Source organism: Arvicola amphibius, chromosome 9, assembly GCF_903992535.2.
Source record: "Arvicola amphibius chromosome 9, mArvAmp1.2, whole genome shotgun sequence".
Classification (NCBI taxonomy): Eukaryota; Metazoa; Chordata; class Mammalia; order Rodentia; family Cricetidae; genus Arvicola; species Arvicola amphibius.
Genome location: NC_052055.2, coordinates 98,230,422 through 98,253,018, shown reverse-complemented (window position 1 = coordinate 98,253,018; position 22,597 = coordinate 98,230,422). Strand labels below are relative to the sequence as shown.

General features: G+C 48.1%; 1 protein-coding gene across 1 annotated transcript in view; it reads left to right on the top strand.

The window, feature by feature from the left end:
• Tgfbrap1 (transforming growth factor beta receptor associated protein 1) overlaps nt 1-12,747 on the top strand; it is a 29,550-nt gene extending 16,803 nt beyond the window's left edge. Inside the window, 6 exon segments of the mRNA XM_038342314.1 lie at nt 601-658; nt 2,973-3,116; nt 5,406-5,552; nt 6,320-6,479; nt 7,904-8,337; nt 10,174-12,747. Coding sequence (XP_038198242.1) covers nt 601-658; nt 2,973-3,116; nt 5,406-5,552; nt 6,320-6,479; nt 7,904-8,337; nt 10,174-10,350 — 1,120 coding nt within the window. The 3' untranslated portion in view covers nt 10,351-12,747.
• The last annotated feature ends 9,850 nt before the right edge of the window (nt 12,748-22,597 follow it).

Genomic DNA, 22,597 nt, shown 5'->3' with positions numbered 1-22,597 from the left:
AAAAGCTCGGCACATGTGGCAGCCCACCTGGGACCTGCTGGCTCCTAGACCACACAAACCAATGGGCCCTGGGTTCAGTGAGAGAACCCGACTTCACTAAACAGAGTGGAGGGTGATGGAGGAAATGACTGAGGCAAGGGTTCGCCTCCATAGGAATGTGCCCCCCAAACACATGCAAACTACACTTGAGATTACACATGCAAGCACACGTGCGCACCACACACACACACACACACACACACACACACACACACACACACACAAATACCCTAAGCTTTTAGATCTCTAGTTTGCCCTTAAAGTTTCATGTTTTGGCATGTTTCGAATTTCAGGTTTCAAATTAGTGCTACTCAGACTGTTGGGTTTCAAATCCAGAGTGCACACTGACACCTGGTGGTAGTGACTCGGGATGTTGTATCTATAAAAAGTCAGGTTGCGTTCCCAGAGATTTTAAAGAGAAGGTTCTAGCTGACCCTTGAGTGTCTTGAGATGTGGCACTCTAAGGGGTCACCTGCTGAGTGGGAAGAAGACTGTGGGCGGAGCATGTTCTAGAACGTGTGCCATGCCCTTGCTTATCCTTCCCATCCTTCTCTTTTCCAGGTATTTTGCATTAGGACTGCTCTATCATTACAATAAACAGGATGCCTCTGCGGTTCAGGTGAGTTCAGAAAGGCTTTCGTGGGCTAGCAAGGTGACTCGTCAGGTAAGAACACCTGCCATTCACTTGACACCCTGAGTCTCAGCCTTAGAACACACACACACACACCATACACACCACACACATTTTTGAAAAGCATTTTAGTGTTGTTAAAAGGCCAATAACCTTTAATTTTGCATTACTTTTTAAGTCAGTAGAAAGCACTTCTGCCTGCTCTGACCTTGTCCACGGAGAGCAAACATAACACATTTTCAAAAGTGGGCTCCTTGGAAAGGGCTGGCTCAAGTCTCCATTCCTGTTCCCGACAAACAGGCCAAGAAGTGATGTCTTTACATCTCTGTAAAGAAGATTCTGAAGCTTGAGTTTGTGAAAATTGAAGAAATGAAAAAAGGGCTGATTTCCTTTTAACAGTGACAAGGGGCCCTGGAGAGTTGGCTCGGTGATAAGAGCAACTGCTGCTCTTCCAGAGTCTGTTTCCGCACCCGCAATGGGCGGCTCCCAACGTCATAGCTCTGGATCCTAGGGATCGACCCCTCTTCTGGCCTCTGTGGGCGCCGCACACATGTGGCATCTGCACACAGACGTGTACATACACATCAATATGTATTTAGAAAATGTCACATGGTAACGTACACATTTCTTGGATTCGGTGTCCCACTTGACTCGTGCTTACAGTGGAAGGTGATCTAGTCATGGTCATTGGTGTCCCCACTACTGTCTGCACCCGGGAAACTTGGAGCTCGTCAGTTTTAGAGATTTATTCACTCCACTGAGCACAGATAACTAAGGATTTTTTTCTCTAACCATATTTTAGTAACCCATATCTAACTTCCCCCAGCCCACCCTGTCTCTGACTTCCTAACTGCTAATACCTATTGCCTTTCGTGACTTTTATGAAATGAGCTTTAAAAATGTGATATTTTTGCTGCGCCAGCAGGCAATGACATCACTGTAGAAAACGAGGGCAGCAGGTAACAGTTGCTTTTGTAGTTTCCAGTAGTAATAACAGCAGGCACTGCCAGTGTGCTGGGCAGTGCTTCCCATACAGCACCACTGCAGAACCGCAGTGATGAAGTTCCTGCGCCGCGGTGGGGCTGCAATGTGAAGGCCAGCACGGCTGGTGGGCCTCAACTGAATGGCATTGATCTGTTAGCCTTGTCTCTCGGCTCTCACCTTGTAGCTTCCCATTGATCTTTGCGGAGATCTTCTCACACCTGGGGGAGATGTGCTCCCGTCTGCCCCGTTATGCCTCAGATTGCATTGGGTGCTAGTTTCCTCGGGAGACTTTTGTGTAACATCAGCCCCCTAGCTTTGGCCGTGCACTTGTGAGTTTAGTCTGCAGCTACTTTGCTAAACTCACAATAGCATAATTGCAAAGAGAAGAGAACAAGAAAATGAGTTTCCATCAACACATGCCTCAAGGCCAAGAACAGATTTGGATATTACAAACAAAACGTTTATTTTTAAGACATGGTAGCAGCATCTTTAGATTGCTGCACGTGTGTTATGATGATGTTAGCACACTATGGAGAAAGATTTGCATACTTGAATAATATGGAGTAAATATTCATAAGTGGCAAAAGTACCATAAAAAAGTCAGTATTTTTCAGTGGACCTTTGATGCAGTTATTTAAGTGGGGAACTCAGGACTGAAAAATCTAGTACACATTAAGCATCCTAATCCGTTTTAATTGGGGGGGGGATCACCACTATTTTGAATTGCAGATTATTTTAGATTTTGTAGTATTTGCATGTATAAAATGGGATGTCTTGGATGTGAGACCTGATCCTAAACTAAATTTCACTGTGTCTTACACAAACAGCATGAAAGTAATTTACACAACAGTTCTTATAAATCTGCGCTCAGAACCGTGTGTGATGGTGTGGGACTTTCCACCTTTAGCACCGCTTCACATTATAGTTAGCACATTTGGGTTTTTAGATTTATTTCTCAAAAAAAAAATTAGAACTGATCTAAGAATTTACAGCTTTCTGTAGTGTGTATAGGTGGGGCGCCCTGTGTCCAGAATGCTCAGGACCAGAACTGTTTTAGGTCTCAGAGTTTTCCCGATTTTGAAGTAATACATGGGTAGGGAGAGCCGCCACGGCCAGCCGCCCAGTCTGCAGCCCTGAAATCCAGGCCGCACCATCAACATGCTGGCCCGTGTTCAGATTCTAGACTCTCATGTGAGTGATGCTTCATCCATGTTTCTGAAAGTCTTAAGAGAGTAAGAAAACAAGGATTTTCTGAGGTAGTTCTACAAGGTATTTAACATTCTAGATTTAAAACTTTTTCGTTTCTATTACTTTTCAGTTGTGGGTGAAGATTGTGAACGGGGACATCCAGGATTCCACACGCTCAGACCTGTATGAATACATCGTTGATTTTCTTACCTACTGCTTAGACCAAGAGCTGGTGTGGACCCATGCTGACTGGCTGTTGCAGAAAAGTGAGGAGGTTTGTGTTTCATAATGCATTCTCTTTGGAATGTCTGGTTAAAAAAAAAAAAAAAAAAAAAAAAAAGAAAACACTAAAGCCCTAAACTGCGGGCAGTTTTAGGTGCAAGGGTGGGGAAGCTACATTCATATTCCCCCACCCAGACCCATTCTCTGTGTGTGCCATTTTAAATCCCCCCCTTTGAGCATGAGCAACTGCCACAGTTTGCTGCTGCTGCTGCTGCTGCTGCGGTCCACAGAACCCTCTTTCTGCAGAGGCCCCTGGTAGAAATACAAAGAGCCTAGCCTGCGCATGCTCCCTGTGTTCTGAAAACATTCTACAGTTTCCTCTTCCCCTGCTGTGGAACAGAAGTCTGCGTTTTGTTGTCTGGGATGGGTGTAGGTTGTTACCCTGCACAGCCCGGTCTTTTCCAAGAAGTAGTCCCCAGTCTGGGCCACATCAGGAAGAACATCTTCCTCTTCTGTTTCCACCACCCTTCTTAGAGGCTGTGACATGGAGGTGTGAAGTGGCTTGAAGACCTGGCTCATCTTGGAGCCTGGAGCAGGACCATAGAGATAAAACAACTGTTGCCCCCTGACTGTAGAGCAGGGGTTCTCAGCCTTCCTCATGGTGCGACCCTTCACTATAGCTCTTCGTGTTGTGGCGACCCCAACCATAACATTTTGCTGCTACTTCATGACTATAATTTCATTGCTGTTATTAATCATACTGTAAATATCTGATATGTGATCCCAAAGTGGTTGAAAACCACTGCTCGATAGGTAGGCAGCAGTGCTCAGAACAGAAGGACACAGACCTTAATGAGACCCCACAGCTTACCTCCACAAAGGCAGCAAGCTTAACAGACCCATTTCCTTGCCCACCTCCCGTCCTTGGAGAGACAAGGTCAGAACTAAGGCAGAACTAAGCAGACTCCTCTGCTGTCCATCCTACTTCCTGAACCAGGTCAGAGCCTTATTCCTTGCATACTGAAACATTTTAAAATTACATCTATTTAATTTATGTGTATTTATGGACATATATGTACATACTGTGTGTGTGATGGTCAGAGGACAGCTGAGGTTCTCACCTTCCACCATGCATGTCCCAGGGATTGAACTCAGACATTCAAGCCTGGCAGCAAGTAAGCTCCCTGCTGGGCCAGCTCACCAGCCCCACCTTGTACAGTTTTTATTCCATTCCTCCTTTCCCTCTACACATGCCTACAGAACACACCAGCACATGTTCCGATGGTGTGGATGCAGTGTCACCGAAAGGGTTAGGTCTTTTTCACTGGCCAGGCAATCAGCCAAACTCACCGAGATTCTGTGCCACATGGTAACCCACCACTTGACCTCTGTCATCTCTTGAAGGATGGTTCACAGATAGGGTTAACAGACCTTTTTTCTGGGTGGTGGTGGTGCACACCTTTAATCCCAGCACTCAGGAGGCAGAGGCATCTGGATCTCTGGGAGTGCAAGGCCAACCTGGTTTACAGAGTGAGTTCCAGGACAGACAGCCTGGGCTACACAGAGAAAGCCTCTCTCGGAAACAAACAAACAAATAGCAGACTTTCAAGGTCGCGTAGGCAAATGGTGCTGAGACCCAAGTCCAGAAGACCTGCAGCTGCACGTCTCTCGTGCTTGTGGTTCACAGGGTGTGGGGTGTGCATGTAAACCTGCAGGCATGCAATCGTACTTGCACATGTAAGTGCACAGGGAATCCCAACAATGTGTAATGGCCTTCTCAGTATTTCCTTAGATGGCAGGATTGGCCCAGGGAGCTCCTCATGGCAGACATAGGAAGGCATTCTGACAGTCGTTCAGGGACCACAGGCTCAGATGGTGGACCAACCGAGCGCAGTAAACAATCTGCCAGCCAGACAATGTATTCAGATGTCAAGAGCACACTGTATTTTCATACTTTCTGGATTTCCTCCCTTAAACTTTGCAAGGGACAGTCTCTATTTAGGATAATCTTCATAAACGATTGTCTGTTGCATGGCTATCAAAGCCTATTACCAGTGACTGCTGTATTCCCTAGTTTCCAAGCATTCTAGAAGAAATCCCAGCAACGTGGGGGATTATTTCAAAATGCCAGCCTCTTTTCTGTCTGCATTGTGTCCTTTGTTTGCCCTTTCTAGGGACTTCTTGCTAGACTGTTTTCTTCCATAGTTTTGAGATAAGTGTGGCATATGAAAAGCTGCACCTGCTTAATACATTAGCATATTCTGCACGATTTTGGCCAGTCCCCAAATGCTAAGTGACTAAAAGAAAGATGAAGAAAACTGAATTGCTGATCTTTCTGCAGATTGGAGTTCAAGTTTTCACCAAGAGACCTTTGGACGAGAAGCAGCAGACTGGTTTTAATCCAGATGACATTATCAGTTGCCTTAAGAAATACCCTAAAGCCCTGGTTAAATATCTGGAGCATCTTGTTATCGACAGGAGACTGCAGGTGAGTGCTCAGAGCCTGGACTTAAGGTCTCTGGCTGCAGTGCCACTCACAGCTTAGGAAAGGGAACCTGAGTGTCACTTTTTGGGCAGGCCACGTCCCCTGGTCACTCAGTCTGTGCTTGTTGATTATCTGAGGGATGTGATCCTTTGTGAAGGAGACCTAGAGGCTTAGAGCAGGATGTGTCCATCTCTGTCCCATCGCCACCTCGCCTCTCTTTTCTTTGTTGGTGTCCTCCAGGAAATGGGGGAAGCTGCGTTATCTATAGGATACTTAAGCTTTTGCCTCCCAGAATGAAAATGTGCTCCCCCTCCAAGTGTTAATCATATTTTCAGCATTATGATTAAGCCCCAGGCAATTAACTTCTGAAGAGCAGATGTTTCTCTTGGCCCCACGGCTCTAGAGCTTTCAGTCTGTAATGGGTTGCCCCATTCTTTTTGATGAAGAATCTTGGCAGAAGAGGGCAAGGCAGGGCATTTGTTGAGGTCCCACTGTCCCTGCAGTGGTCCTACTCCTTCCCCTTGGCTCCAATCTTTCCACATTTTACCCCCTGCACCCAGTAGCATCCCATGGAGGCCAGGCCTCTAACAGTGGACTTTGGGGGCACATTCAGCTTCCAACTATAGCAACGTGACTATAAACCCTCCCTCTGTGTTGGAGCTTCTGGGAGTCTTTCAGTGCCCTGACGGTGTCCTGACCACTGTGTTTGAGAACCTACCACGGCCTCCCTCATGTAAACGCTGTGTCTGGCTCATCCCTGACTTCTGCAGAAAGAAGAGTATCACACCCACCTGGCCATCCTCTACCTGGAGGAAGTGCTGCGGCAGAGGGTGGCCACTGGCAGCAAGGACGTAGACGCCACTGAGGCGCAGACCAAACTCCGAAGGCTGCTCCAGAAGTCTGACTCCTACCGCGTCCACTTGTTGAAAGGTGAGGATAAGATCGTGTCCCAGTGAGAGACTCTGGGGCTGGGGCAGGCAGCCATTGTCCCAGAGTACAACATTTGGTGCCCATAGGGTGCTTGCTTGAGCCCCTTTTCCTCAGAGCCGTCCTGATGAGTTTTGGATTGAGCCTTAAAGCACCATGATTCGGGTCCTTCTAATGACTCCAGTACTTCCACCACACAGAGTCCCTGGGGTATTGGACCCCAAGGAATCCCCAGATCTGCGGTACTCAAGCCCCGAAGGGAAATGTCATAGTCTGAGCATAGAATCTGTATAACTCACATCTTACCTTTGTACCTTTGTCAAATATGGCAGCTTCTTAGTAATTATTTCCTGACTCTCCACTCTGAGGAGAATGGTGGTGCATGTGTGCTGTGGTGTCTGCTGCAGCTGCTGCACTTGACACAGGCTATATAGCCAGCCCTTTACCCCCAGGCTGGTAATACCTGCCTCAGGCATCAGGCCTGAGGAGAGGAGCAGCCCATAGTGACCAAGCTACAGATACCAGCGCCTATCATTTGCTATTAGCCTTGGCCCTCAGTTGTCCTGGGAATATCCCATTGCAGCAGGGAAAGATCCTCTGTCGTCCCCTATTTCACAGCCCACAGGGGAGCAAAGTGATCTTGGTAGTGAGACTCAGCCCATCAGCCCACTAAGAGAGAGCCTTGATCAAGACTGGCACTGCCCCTGGGCTGTGTCAATTTTTGGAAGCTTAACTGCAGGGGAAGCAAAGAAAACGTTTTCTTTCTGTTCTGCAAACTCTTTGGATATAGATAATACAATTAGGATTTTTTTTTTAAAAAAAATACCATGAACCCATGTTCCTTTCATTTGAAAGAAAGAGGTTGAACATGGATTTTTTTGAGTAAAGTGGATATTTGGATTTTATCCATGGGTTCTGCATCTGCAGATTTAACCAGCTGTGATTTGGAAGTATTTCCCCCGCTAAATACCATAACCTTATAGTCAGCTGCACTTAAATCCTCCAGGGGTGATCTCAAGAATAATAGTATTACTTACTTGAAAATAGTAAAGGGGATTTGGGCTCTTTCTGGGAGAGCCTTGACTCCAGTCCCCCTGAAGACGCAGGAAGGAGCAGTTGTTCCCCGTGTGTTAGTCATGAGATTCCTACTGGAAAGACAGTGATGCTGTGGTAATTGCAGACCAGGAGCCCGGGCTCCAGTGATGCTTAGGGGCCTTTTGAGAGCAGACACACCCGCTGGTTCATTTCCTGAATGTTAGCAGCGGAGTCTCTTCGGTTTTTCTAAGATTCTGAGTCACCAGGGGAAAATCCAAGGAGCTACCTCCATCAACCATCTAGGTGGCAGTATTTAGCAATGTCTAGGTAGAAGCAGGTGAGCTCAGCCAGCCAGCCCTGTCTGTTACTGAGTGCCAATTTTTGTCTGACAGAGAAGATCCAGGGTGCTGGCCTGCCCATGGAGAGCGCCATCCTCCACGGGAAGCTGGGCGAGCACGAGAAAGCCCTGCATATCCTGGTGCACGAGATGGGGGACTTCTCTGCAGCTGAGGACTATTGCCTCTGGGGCTCCGAGGGTCAGGACGCAGCCTGCCGTCAGCGCCTTTTCCACACACTGCTCGCCATGTACCTCCATGCAGGCCCCTCTGCCCATGCGCTGACTGTGGCCGCTGTGGACTTGCTGAACCATCACGCCAGGGAGTTTGATGCCACCCAGGTCCTACAGCTGCTGCCTGACACGTGGTCGGTGCAGCTTCTCTGCCCGTTCCTCACAGGAGCTATGAGGGACAGCATCCATGCCAGGAGGACCACACAGGTGGCTCTTGGCCTGGCCAGATCAGAAAACCTGATTTACATGTATGATAAGGTGAGTGCCTAGTCCTTGTGCCGGCTTGCTTCTCTGTGAGCCCTTGTTGCATGAGAGGTGAGTCTTTAACCTATGAGAACATGGTCTTCGTTAGTTCTTATTTCCTCTACACGTATTGATTGCTCCCACCAAGATACGGAGATCTGTGTGGGCAGAGGCAGAGGCTGCTCTGGCAGGCAGCATCAGTGAGGCATCTTGCATTTGGACCCGAGTAATCGTGAGAGTGTGTGGAAGCTGCATGTGCTCCCTCACTGTAAGTCCAGCGCTTGGGAGGCTGGGGCAGGAAAACGGTCAGGACCTCAAGGTTAACCTGTGGTGCAAAGAAAGTTTCAGACCCGTTTGGGCTTCAGTGCAAGACCCTGTCTGAAAACAAACAAAACCAAACCAGGGAGAATGTGTAAGGAAGGTGAGTAGTGTCCGAACAATGATGCTCCCCAGACACATTCTTTACGCCTTTGGAGCACTTTATAGCATTACACGTGGTGGTGTCTTCTGCTGTCCTCTCTATTGCACGGAGGAGAAAACTGAGCCTTGCGACAGTTACATGGAAGAGCCCGGATGTACCTCCTAGACCAGTTCAGAAACCCACATTCTCTTCTCTAAGATCAAGTCCTTTTCTGGAAACCCCATGTGGCTGGTAGAAGAGCAGAGTCATTTCTTGTCCCACACATGGGTCCTCCTTAAGACCCTGTGGTCTGGGGTATTTAGTCTCACCTCTGTCTAACTCCTTCTGGCTTCCCAGCACATGTCCTGGCCTTAGTTGCCTGGCCATGTGGCATGCTGTCTTACCTCCTGTCCTTGGCACATGCTGATCCTATAACCTACAGTATTTTACCTTTTCTTCGTGAACACCCAGTCAGCGTTTGGCCGACCTGTTTTTCTCTACCTCAAAGCCTTAATTAAGCTTTAAGTCTTTTGCCTACCCACATCCCTTGTGTGTGCACTGACAACGTCCTCTTTTCCATTTAGATTTTGAGGGCAGGGACTTTTATTAATGTTCCTTGGTGCCTGTCCTGGTAGGCTGCAAGACTGCATGGTAAGGGCACTAGTTCATGCAAGAGAATCCCCGGAGTTGCGCTTGCCCCTGTCGGTGGTCCAACTTGCCCAGACTGACAGAGATTGTATAGAAAAATCTTAGCATGTGCAACTCAAGTCTAAATTATTGGACTAGAGTCAATAGTGACAGGTACTGTTTCTTACTGACTTCCAGAAAATGAAATTGTGATGTGGGAATGTGCCACTAATCAACTGAGGAGCTGTGACCAAATCCCTGATTAGGGCTCTGCTTTTTATTTGCAAGTGAGCATCCTCCTTGGTCCCTTCAGCTCTGATAGTCGTGACTTTGTGGCAGACAGTCAGTGCTTTGAGAATGCTGAAGGGAAGAGTTTGTGTAGAAATTTCCAGATACACAGTGTTTTCTTTAAGAAAATTAACTGCTGGGGCTGGAGAGATGGATGGCTCAGATATTAAGAGTGTTTACTGCTCTTGCAGGGGACCTGGGCTCAGTTTCCAGCACCCACATAATTGCTCACAGCTTCAGTCCCGGGACTCTGATGACCTTTTCTGGCTTCAGCAGGCATGTGATGCATGGAAACCCATGCAGGTACACACACATCCATGGAAAATGAATAAATAAGTCTCGAAGGATAAAAGGAAGGCATCTCTGCAGCTTTCTGTGCTTGTTCATTAAGAATAGCTCTGCTCATTTCCATTTCTCAAGTCCCATGTCAAGAAGTTGATGGGGCGCAATCCTGTGGGCAGTCGTAGTCCCCTGTAGACTGCATCATCCATCTGCCCTGACTCAGCAGCTTCCTCACGATTGCTTTCTGTTTTCAGGTGAAGCTGAAGGGAAGTGCAGTCTGGCTCTCAGACAAAAAGCTCTGCCAACTCTGCCAGAACCCTTTTGGTGAGCCTGTGTTTGTCAGATACCCAAATGGAGGGCTCGCGCACACCCACTGTGCTGCCAGCAGACACACGACCCCCAGCTCACCCAGCCCTGGCACTCGGACTTGAAAGAGCATGGCTCCAGGCTTCAAAGGGGACTCTGGGTTCTTTTCCAAACCCGCTTTGTGCCAGCCAGGACAAAGGGAAGGCATCTGGGTGCCAGGGAACTGCCAACCCTGGGAAATGAGGGCACCGCGGCACTGATTGTTCCTTGTGTGAATATAAAAGGAAAAGGCCTGACACCTCAAGACTAGTGACAGGCCAGAGGCTCCCCGTCCCAGAGGTTATAGTCCTTCAAAGCACAAGCCAACTTTGGAAAGCAGGCAGTGGAGTCTGGACGATCCCGACACAGGTGGGGCCAGGGAAGGAGCTCAGCTCACCTGGCTCAGGCCAGCGTCCAGGGTGCAGCGTCCTGAGGTGGGCGCCTTGTCTTCTGGGGAGGCGCGCTCTTGACATGGGTCCACATCTGCTGCTAACGTGGACACAGTGTCTGTTCTTCCCATCCCGCTGTCAACCTCGGGAAGCCACTGCCCTGTCATGGAAGCACTCACTCGATGTAAAGGCTGACGCTCTGACTGCCTAGCACATGGAGATCGATTCAGAAACATAAGCTTGAAGCAGGCGGGATGGTGAAGGGATTCAGTGGGCAAAGGCACTGGCCACCAAGCCTGACAGCCTGAATTTAGTCCCCAGATCTTACGTGTGGAAGGAGAGAACCAACTCCCACCGGCTGTCCCGCATACACACACACGATATAAGAGAAAAAAGAAAAAGAGGTCGGAGTGGGAAGCTGCTTTGCCCGTCCTGAAGATTGCAACTAAGGGGGCCCAGGTTGTGTGATGGCCCAGAAACAGGTTCGTTTCCATCCACTTGATTGGAAACACCTTGATGGACATCCGCAACTAAATATTTTTATTTGAATTCATATCATCTTTGTCGTTTTCTCTCACTTGGAATTTCCTCAGCCGTTTTCATTACAGATATCTCTTTCCTTGTTAAAATGTACCTCCTACTGAATACTTGGGAAACTCAAAGGGAAATGTGATGAGTGGCCGGTGAGCCTTCTGGGAGGGGCTGGCATTGGCCTCTGCCCTGTAGCTAGCAGCCAGCAGAGCGGCTGGCCCCGTTCTCCCCGCAGGTGTTTGTGCAGGACCTCAGGAGGCAGTCTGGCCAGGCCCCGTGATTTGCCAGCACTTTCTATGCTCACCTGAGCTTTCCAGAACCCGCAGAGGAAGGGTCTCCTCCGTGACCAGCTGGACTTGGGTGTCTGCGTCGTGCAGCAGACAGGCTGCAGCTCTTGCCATGTCACTGCCCTCTTCCAAGTCGCCCAGTCACCCCAGGAGGCTGGCTTTATGAGGACCTCAGGGTAGACAGCACACCCTCCACTATGATACCTGAAAAACAGCATCTCCTGGGCTGATGGGATGGCCCAGAACACACCCTCCCTCCGCCTGCCCGAGCTCCCCTCACTGTCCACTCTTTACAGAATGCTCCTGTACTTACAATGATCAGTGTATTTCTTTTCCTTTGGGGGTTCTGAGTAAGCCAGGAAGTAAAAGCGTCTGTCACTGTTCAGGGGACTGACACCCCTTTCCTTGCGTGTGTCGAGTGTCTGAGAATAAATGAAGTCTCCTTGCAGCTCCAGTGTCCCAAGGATGACTGAGGACACTCTTCTCACTGCTTGTCATTGTACCCAGTGAATTGGCGTTGCAATTCTCAAAGCACGAGTTACCCCATGAGCAGTGTCTAACCTGAAAGCACTGTTCTCCCTTCCCAAACTGGGTAAGATCTCGGAAGGGGCTGTGTCTGCTCACTCCTAACCTGGGGACACTAACCTCTTCTCTGAGTGTTGATTGACAAAGTCGAACAGTCCAACCCCCACCCAATCCTTTACCACAAACAGTTCTACAAGGCGGAGAATCCACCTCATCTGTTACAAGTCCCATTCCCTCACCGTCCTCACTCTCCCAAGGGCCGCTTCTCAACCCCCTTTTAAAAGATGAACCTGTGGTCCTATCACAGCCCGTGACTGTCCACTGAGTGGTGCAGTGACAGCTGGATTCCGGCCTTGTTCCTCCCTTTAGGCTCCACATCCATCCTGGTTGGAGCAGCATGGGCTAAGATCGGTTCACCTTCATGTCTGCTGGGTGGGGCCGTTTAGTCTGGGGAACCGTTTATCTGCTGTTGCCTGCCAGGTGCCACCTAGGCTTTGGGCACCGGGTGTGAGAACAGAGCGGAGAGGGGCTTCCTGAGCCATGCGGGACGCTCCTGGAGCACAGGAAGCAGGCACTGGGTCCCCTGTCACACACCACCTGTTACACAACTGGGCAGTCCTTGCTTTCTGCTTGCTCTTCCATAGGAACGTCTGTCCTCACAGCTTCCTTTGCCTCCTAATGGGTCTCAAATCCACACGATGTACAAATGTAAACTTGTTGATTTTATTAAAATTCTTCTAATTCTTTGTTCCTTTTTTGGTCATTTTCTTTAAAAAATAAAAGTCACCTTACTAAAGTGCTGGTTTCTACATATGCCACCTCGTTGGGAGGAGTTCTAGAGTCCAGCTGCACTCTGCCTTTCCCTGTGCCCGTGTGGTACCTGCAGCTGGCCTGTAAGTGCCGAGGTATGGAAGGGCACAGGCAGCATTGCTCCAGGTCCAGAGAGAGCCCCTCCCTGCCTTGGAGGGCATGAAGCAGAGCGCTGGAGCAGACCCCTGAGACTGTCCTCTCGCCTCCATCATCCCTGCCCTGAGGTGGTACACAGGCGTACACCAAGTGTTTTCAGATCAGCCCCCCTCCCTGCAGTGGTCACAACAGGTCTTTGAGCAATCCTGTTGGATGTCTGTACTCATGGACTTGCATCGTGGGTACTGCTCCATCCCTGAGCAAAGGGGACTACAGACGTCTTTTGGAATCTTCTAACCCTCTGTCATATAGTCAGGTAAAGCTCACATCCATTGAGTAAGGCAAGCTGTTGGGGCTCAGATTTCAAGCAGAAAACTAGGGTACTGTAGTAATTTTAATTTGGCACCAGTCCAGCAAGATTACACCTCACCCCCCCACCCCCCCCCACACACACGTGAAAATACTCTTGTCTGGCACTTCGCCAAGCAAGGAGAACCCCCCCCTCAAAAAAAACTAGCCCAGGTTTTATTGTTATTCCAATTACCATGGGTGCTGCTTTCAGAGAAGCAAAGCCACAGCTGGGATCATCTTGTTTGTTTTACATACGGGTAACCTAGCATCTATTAGCATATTAAATAACAATAAAGCAAGAGATGATGGAGACTAAACTGGAGCCTGGAAAGACGAGGCTACATTCCACCAAGTTGTGAACCTACTACAAAGATAAGAGACAAGGCTAAATGGCAGAGAAAGAGTAAATTGTCCTAAATGTGTCTTGTGGAGGCAAAGACTGGCATCTGCCTCAGTTAAACGGACTGTGACTTGTGTTAGGAGTAATTAGATATTAACTAATACCCCATTGACTCCTAGCAGATCTGTCAACCTTAGCGTTTGAAATGAAAACCTACAAGCATATAGACCATATGGACCAGAGACCTTCTCACCTTCTCAGCCAAGCTCCGTGGCCAGAGCTCCAGCTAAAGGCTTGTTAGCATGCTGTTGGGAGAAAAGCACTGAATTAATGATGCCTGCTTTTCTTTGGCTTGCAACCGGGGAAAGGAAACAAACAGCTATAATTCAGCCTGCAGCCTAGAGTGGTAAATTAGCTAAATGAGATCACGTGGCAAGAATTAGAGAACAACACACAGCTACTGGACCACGTGAGACTTTTTACCAAAAAGATGTTCAATACCAAGAGACTTGAGTGCCACTGACTCTGCTACTCTACCTGGACATAGCCACGTCCCTTAAACCTTGGGGTCTCATCCATGATCAGGGGTACAAGTGGGTAACATCAGGTCTCTTCAGGAGTTAACTTTCTGATCAAGGGAATCAGGGTAAGGGAATGGACATGATTGAGTGTTCAACACTCAGCGCTGCCCTTCAGGGCTTGGGGAACCCCAATAGCACCCAGCACAGAAACTCCTATTTGGCTGCATGACTATTGCTATGCCTGTTCCCACGAGCTGTCAGCACTCCCATAACTCACTGCATGGTCGCTGTCCAGGAAAGTGACCACAGCCATCCACCTGGGTTCTAGCTGTCTGGTGTTCAATTGTTCCTGTTCTCCAGTCTGTGCTAAGATGCGTTCTTTAGCCTCTGGTGTCTTCAACTCCTTCACCACTCTGGTCGTCTTTCTCTACAGAACATTTTCCCGTTCGTCTTAGTTGAGACCTAAGCCTTCCCTCCAGATTTCATTTGCGTTCTTCTCAGCTCAGCAGACAAATCCCAGCCTACTCTCAGGAACATGAGCTAACTAAAGTGACCTGGTTTCCATCATTGCTTAAAATTAAACGGACTTGCCGTGTCTCCCCCTCAGTGGTCCACACAAACATTTGTGATTTACCTGGGTCAGCTGATAAACATGACAGAATTGGGGAGCCCGGCTCCCTACTGTCCTTCACTCCCTCCTCTCTAGCTGGGATGTTACAGGAAAATCCCCCAAATCCGTTCTAAATATTTTAATACATTGCTGAGTTACAGGCTACCATTGACTAAAGCCTATAAATACGTGTAGCCAAATGCTAAACTTTGGCGTTCTTGGGAATTAGAGGACAAAGAGACCGTTTCCTTGGTTATTTGCAATAATAATGCACACCTCTGAAAACAGTTTCTTTGATTTCAAATAATTTACCAGAGTATATTTACTTTATATGAATAAACCAGATCAAGAAATCAGTGTTTTGCCCCAAAGAAAAGCAATAACTGTTACTGTGTGACCAATGTGACAACATTTAAAAAGTACTCCCCATAAACATTATCATTATAAGTACTAAGATTTTTTTATCTATGTTTTCTGTGGGGCGGGGCAGGGCTTGCGACCACACATCCAGGAATCAGAGGACAACTCAAGGGGGTCAGTTCTCTTTCATCAGCTGGGGCCTGGGGATTGGACTCCGTAGATGGAAGTTTCCGCCCCATACGGTCCTATAGCCATTCAGTCCCAAATAAACACACGGAGGCTTATATTAATTACAAACTGTTAGGCCTGTTGCTCAGGCTTATTACTAACTACCTCTTCAACTTAAATTAACCCATAATTCTTAACTATGTTTAGCCTTGTGACTTGGCACCTTTTCTCAGTGAGGCCTTCTCATCTTGCTCCCTCGGCTTCTTGCTATGACTGCGTCTCTGCCTTTTGTCTTCCCAGAATTCTCCAAGTTTGGTTGCTCCACCTATATATCTTGCTTGGCTACTGGCCAATCCGTGTTTTATATTGCCAATATGAGTGACAAATCTTTACAGTGTACATGAACATTAACCCATAGTAGGACTCTGTTCATTAGACTTGGCAGTAATCATTTCCAACCACTGAGACAGTATACTAACCCTGAAGCCACTTTTTATTTTATGTGTATGAATGAATATTTTACCTGCTTGCATGTCTGTGTACCACATTCATTCAGTGCCCACAGAGGCCAGAAGAGGGCATTGGGACTCCCTGGGATGGGAGTTACAGATGACTATGATCTGTATTATTTAATGTGGTGCTGGAAATTGAACCAGGGTCCTCTGGACGAGAGCTAAGGCCCTTAACCAGTGAGGCACCTCTCCAGGCCCCTGCAGTCACTTTTGAAAACGAATTTTTCTTTGAGATTTATTTGTTTTAGTTTTCTGTGTATAGGTGTTTATTCGCAGGTGTGTTTGTGTACCACATGTGTGTGCTACCCATGAAGTCCAGCAGAGGGTGCCAAATCTTCTTGGAACTGGAGGTATACGCAGTTGTGAGCTGCGATGTGGGTGCTAGAAGAGCAGTGGATGTAATTAACATCTGAATCATCTCTCCAGACCCCTGCAGCCACTTTTAAGTGTGCCTTTCAGTGACATGGGTATAGTCACGTTGAAATACAACCATTACCATCATCCATCGCCACGTGTTCTTGATCCCAAAGAGTCTGTGTTCGGTGGGGTATAATGACTTCCTGTCTCCCCTTCGCCCACTGCAACCACACTCTTTTTTGTTTGTTGTTTGTTTGTTTGATTCTGTGGTTCTGATAATGCCAGGGTTGCTCAAATAAGTCAAACCATGCGGTTCTCTGCCATGACTGAATACACTTGGCCTATTGTTGTGTGACTGTGTCACAACTGCCGTTTAAAAAGCAAACCTACAATTCATTTCATGGTTTTAAATAGTGTGTCAACAACAGTGTGTGTGCGCGCACTGGCTATTTACATGTATATGTATTTGATATTAGAATTTACTAGATTAGAAATCATTGGATTGTATTAGAATTAGAATTTCTATTTCCTATATCCAGACCATGTAAAATATAACTTTCTATCAACTCATCTACATGTCCTCCATCTATGGTCAGGATCAAATGACTAAAACAAACCAGTAAGCAAAGCTGGTGTGTGGTCTGCCGTGAGTCCTTAAGAATGGCTATGCATGTTGTAAACATGGCTATGCATGTTGTCAACATGGACCCCCCCACCATCCATCTGACACTTGCTTATCTACAAAGGTTTGTGCCAGGTCTATTCAGAAACAAGAGCCAGACTAGCTCATATAGGGAAGGAGAGCAAGGGCGGGTGCCTACAGGTCTCAGTGTGCGACAAAACAGGCAGGGGTGTATTTCACAGTAGTAGGTCTCCATAATTGTCCCCAACCTCTCTGTCTATACAACCATTCAGTCGTGTGGGGAGGGGCGATACCCCATTCTTAGATCCTTGGTCATGTCCCTCCTTGGAGAATTGCTGAAGTTACCATGACCCCCACTTTTACCTTTGAGGGGGTCACTGCCCCTCCATGATGTTGATATCCACAGGTGCTGACAGCCTGAAGAACTGGCTAGGATGGGGGGGGGGGATGCAGATTTCTCTGCTTCACTTTGTTGGGGGAGCAAGGTGACCTTTGGAAGAATGTAAATGGTGAGGGTGGGGTCTGGTCTGGGATGGGATGGGAAGGGCTGGTGTTCCACTTCTCCACGGGCATGAGCTGAGGAACAGTATCTGAGGGAGTCAAAGCCAGCCTGCTTCCTTTTCCTGACACCATGGGGAGCCGGGAACTGCAGATTCCCCGGCGTGCTGCCACACCTGCCTGGCAGGCCTGTGTCCCGGGTAATCTCTGTGGCATAGACCGAAGCAAAGGTTATCTAATTATAGAGGCCGGGCATGCCGAATGGGCGAGCATCCTGTGAGCGAGCGCATCGTTATCTCTGCCCCGTCACTGTAATTTCACGCAAGCGGACACAAGAAGCAGGCAGGGCACTGTCTGTCCTGTGCGAGCTTAATCTGCTCCAACTGTTGTCATTTTCAGATGTTTCTCTGTTTACATAGATGCTGGGAAATGAACCGCTTCATTAGCAATGGACAGAAGACGTCAGCTATTCCCAGCCCACTGCAGCCTTGCCAGGGTGCTTATTACTTAGGGGGAGGGGGAGCGAGCTAATAAAGCTCCTGCATGTGTGTGGAGAGGGGGAGGGTGGATAAGAATTGGCCAATACAAAAAGTACCACGATATACAAGAGACGTGGAGTGGATGCTATGTATGGCCTATAAAGCTCATGAGCCTTGTGGTCCAGTGATTCTGAATGTATGTCCTTCCCAGCTCACAACCCCATTCAACCGAGTGTTTTCCTTTTCTGTCTGTCTCTATTTCTTCTTTTAAGTATCGGTCTCTGGTGCAATTATTTGTCTTGGGAGGCAAAACCCCCACAAAATCCCAGAAACTCCAGCAGGTGCCCTCTGGGACTCAAATCCATGCTACAACAAACAATGCAGCTTTCCCAGTCTTCAGAACCGGAAACCTTAACACTTCTCGTTCCCTATAATTTGTACAGTCTGAGGCGGGGTTATAGCACTGGATGACAAGACCCCCGAGAAGAGGACGTGTCTGCCGATGGCTCGGACGAGGTGTGACTGATTTGGAAAGTACAGAGTGGGAATGTGGTGGGCAGCCAGGAGTACTCGTGTCTTCCTGATGGGAAGAAACCCAGTAGTGACCCCTGATCAAGTCATAAGATGATGACTAGAGGTCTGTGCATGGGGAAAAGAGCTTAGGCTCGCTGCTCCAGTGGATCCATCCAATCCCAGAGGCAATCTGGAAGCCTTGAGGGAGAAAAGCTTTGCGGTTCAGGTAATGTTTCTCCCTTATTCTGTTCACCGTTGAACAAATTTCTTTTTTTTAAGCTCTCCACTTTTCCTTGCGCATGCTTGTCTTTCTTTTTTTTTTTTTTTTGTTTTTGTTTTTGTTTTTCGAGACAGGGTTTCTCTGTAGCTTTTTTAAAGCCTGTCCTGGAACTAGCTCTTGTAGACCAGGCTGGCCTCGAACTCACAGAGATCCGCCTGCCTCTGCCTCCCGAGTGCTGGGATTAAAGGCGTGCGCCACCACCGCCCGGCTCGCATGCTTGTCTTTCATGGTGAGCAGTGACCTCCCTTCACGGTGTAATACAGCATTCAAAGGCTCCCTGATACCACTGCAAAGTCCCGACATGGAGAATCTGGCAGCAGCGTTGCAATGAGGGAGGAAACTGGAAAGTCATCCCCCCGAGGACCGTGCATAAGGAACAGAAAGCCTTTCTGATAGAAATGCTGAATGGGCTTGGTCATTTTTTTTCCCCTAAGGAGTGCTTGGCAAATGGACAGTGGATGCCCGAGGCAGCAGCAGAGAGGGTGGAGATGGAAGACAGAGCTACGGGGAGTAATTTGTTCTTCCTATTTATTTATTTACGCACTAAGGGAGGCCGGGCCAGAGTATCAGGGAGAAGCGATGTTAAGAGACAACAACTTTCTTTAGGACCATGGTCTGAGGATATGGTCTTCCATAGTGGGGATGGCATGGTGGTGGGAGTGGCTCTCAGCTGCGGCAGCAGAAATAGAAGGCTGCTTGGTCCCATCCAGGTGGATCACAACACAGAGCACGGGGGACTTGTATGCTCAGCTGATTCTCCTTCTATTTAGTCCCGGTCCCAGCTCACAGCATGGGCCATCCACATGCAGGCAGAGTCCTCCTGCCTCAGTTTACCCTCCCCCAAATCACTTTCGCAGACACACCAGAAAGCCTGTCTTCCGGGCGATTCTGCATCCGGTCAGTTCACTATGATATGAACCCCAACAACTGCCATTAGAGATGAGCTCTTCTCATTAAAAAACAAAAACAAACAAAGAGATCTCTTTCTGTCCCCATGTGACTAACGAGAGTTGATGAAGCTGCAGAGTGGCCCTCTGAGGAAGCTGTGTACGGGTCCTCGCTTGTCCCCTCTTTGACCATGCCTTTCTCTGGCACCTGTCCTCTTCCCAGAGTCTCTTGTTCTTAGGGCAGGGGACGTGAGGGAATCTGGGACTCTCTACTGCGGTCACCTGGGACACTTGCCCAGAATGACACACACCCTTCATGCCTTGCCTGTTATTAATATAAAATCCAGACACTGAGATAGCAGCAAGGGCCCCCAAACCTCTCCTTAAAGGTTTAAATGACCACGGTGGTCTGGTCAGCCCACGACACGCTCTGTTGGTAACATGCAGTCTCTACTACACAGCAGCCGGGGCTTCGAACTAACTCCTTCAACATAGGCAGATTTTTAGAGTTTTGCCAATTAGTTTTGCATTGAATTTTTTTCTATTTGCGTTAGTGAAGTTCATCCCTATGTGGCTACAAACTTTCTCTTTCACTCTTACGTCTCCCATGGTCTGAGAAGTCTAAAAGGCCCCCTTTCTCCTCCTTGCGGGTGTAAATGCATGCAGTCTACGGCACTACACATAAGGCTATAACTTTTGAGGGCTTGAGGGAAAAAGAGAGCTCACCTTCTTCAATTGATGGAACTGAGACATGTCTGTTTGTCAAGGGCAAAGGCTCACATATGAAATTCGTGTTTAGGACTTTAGAGATGCTATGCATTCTGGGATCCCTCGCCTATTTTAAAATTGTGTGGCACACTGGGAGATACTATGGGGAATGCTCTAAATCCCTCCTTTTCTTCTAGAGGTAGCAAACTATAGTTAGGCATATAGCCTCCTGAGAAAGCCCTCCAGTTCCCAACCTTTGGGGGCTGCCCATGCATGTGTGCCCATGGAGGACAGGTTATGCTTTGAACATTGACCACACATGCTTCTCCATTCTGGCCCCACCCTCCTATGCGGGAGCACAAAGTGGTGGCAGCCCTGACTAGCCCACCCTACAATGGCCGTGACTGTGAAGAGGATAACGGGGAACTAGGCCAAGGAAACAGCCTGAATGACAACCAGCATGTTTAGTAGTTAACATTTGCTTCCCAGAAGCCCTCCAGTGCCGGCTGTCTTTGCTGTATGAGCCCTGCGCTTCACCTAGATGATGGCTTCCAGCTCATTCTGCCTTCCATTAATGCTTTGAAATCTTGAGCCCCGTAAGGGCGAACAGCACGACATAGCATAACAAATACACATTGTGGGGGCTGCCCCTTGTTCTGGCATGCAAACTCTGGGCTTCTCCCATCAGCCGTTTCTTATGTATGCCCTTGTGTGTGGTTAGGGCCTCCAGGTTGCTTCCAAGTGGCCCTGGCCCTTTAGAGAGCTCAATACAGTCTAGGGGAAAGGAACTTTTCAATCCTACTCCAAGCCCCGATGAGAGGAGAGTTGATCACAGATGGCTAATGGCGTCATTGATAACGGTTGTGTAATCAAGTCTCCAAAGAGGAGGTGCAGATGAACTTCCGGGAGCTGCCTAGTGGCTTTGCTGGACGGTCATTCCATTGAGAGGGCGGGGAGGCAAAGTGCTCCTCCTTTCAGGCCTCATCCCACTCATTACCTCCATCTACCGGCCCAGCTGTACCCTTTGCAGTTTCCTCTGTGAAAACAGGATAAGTGGAAGCAAAATGGCTCCCTGGGTTCTGTGAGCAGCTGTACCGAATTAATCACACCTAGCAGGACATTTTTGGGAGTTCTGGCTTATAAGCCGTCATGCACTTCTGATACTCTCTGGGCTATTATGTGAAATGTGTGAAGGGGGGGTTGTCTAGTCTGAGGGACTGAGCCCCCAATCTGTGGAATTTGATGTCACCTCCAGGTAGACAGCACCAAACCGAATCAAGCCAGACGCCGCTCTAATTAGAGAGCCCTTTCTGTTCTATTTGAGTTCAGAAAAATTCATCTGCCTGTCTCTCTAACCATGTTCTACATTAGCCCATAAAAAGGACAAACTGATAGGAAGAAGCAGGTGCCCAGTCCCTCTGAGACAATTACAGTCTCCAAATCCCAGGGCCTACCTTGGACCAGGCCTTCTTTGGGCTCTATCCGATAGATACGTGATTTCTATTTGTTTGTTTATGTTGACGGGGCTGGGGGTGGAAGCCAGGATCTTGACACTGCTAGGCAATCACGCTCCTACCAGCTACACCTCATCCTTTGCTTGCTCTTCACCACGGCTTTGTATCTGGGACGACTCTCTCTATTTCCCAGATGAGGGGTATGAGTTCAGGGTGCTCCGTTATACTCAGAATGAAGCAGGGAGTGAGCAGCTGTATGTACTCTGTCTCAAACTGTGCTCAGTCCTGAACTCAGTCCCACGTGTCCAGAAATAGGAGAAATTGACCTAGATTTCCATGACTCCTTTAAATGCTCCCAACATTCTTGGGAATTTGCTGTTTTTTCTTTTAAAGATTTATTTACTTCTATTGACGTGCGTGAGTTTCTTGCCTGCACATACATATGCACACCATGTGTGTGCCTGATACCTGCACAGGCCAGATGAAGGCACAGGAAGCCCTGGCATTGGAGTGAAGGACACATGTCTGTCATCACATGGATGCTGGGAACCAAAACTGGGTACCCTGCAAGAGCAGTAAGTACTCTTACTAACCAAGCCATTGCTCCAGCCCGGAACCTTTGCTTTTATTTTTCTCCAACATTGGAGACCTAGGTTGAAGATGTAATGATGGAAGCTGCTGAGACAGCCCAGTGAGTAAACGTGCTGCTTGTCACCGAGCCTGACAGCTCAGCTTCAACTCCCTGGACCTACATGGTAGAAGGAGACACCTTACTACTGCAAATTACTTTCTAACTTCCACACACACGCTGTGCCCCGCTTTTCTACCACATAGACACAAATAAATGCAAACAAAAAAATTGAAAATAAAAGTGATAGCTTTTTTGGAATTCATTATAATTAGAACAATATCCTTGGGTTCTACATGCATGGAGTCAACCACCCAGGGTTGGAAAATATTTGAAAAAAAATTCTTTGTGCTGAATACGAACAGATTTCCCCCGTCATTCTTTTT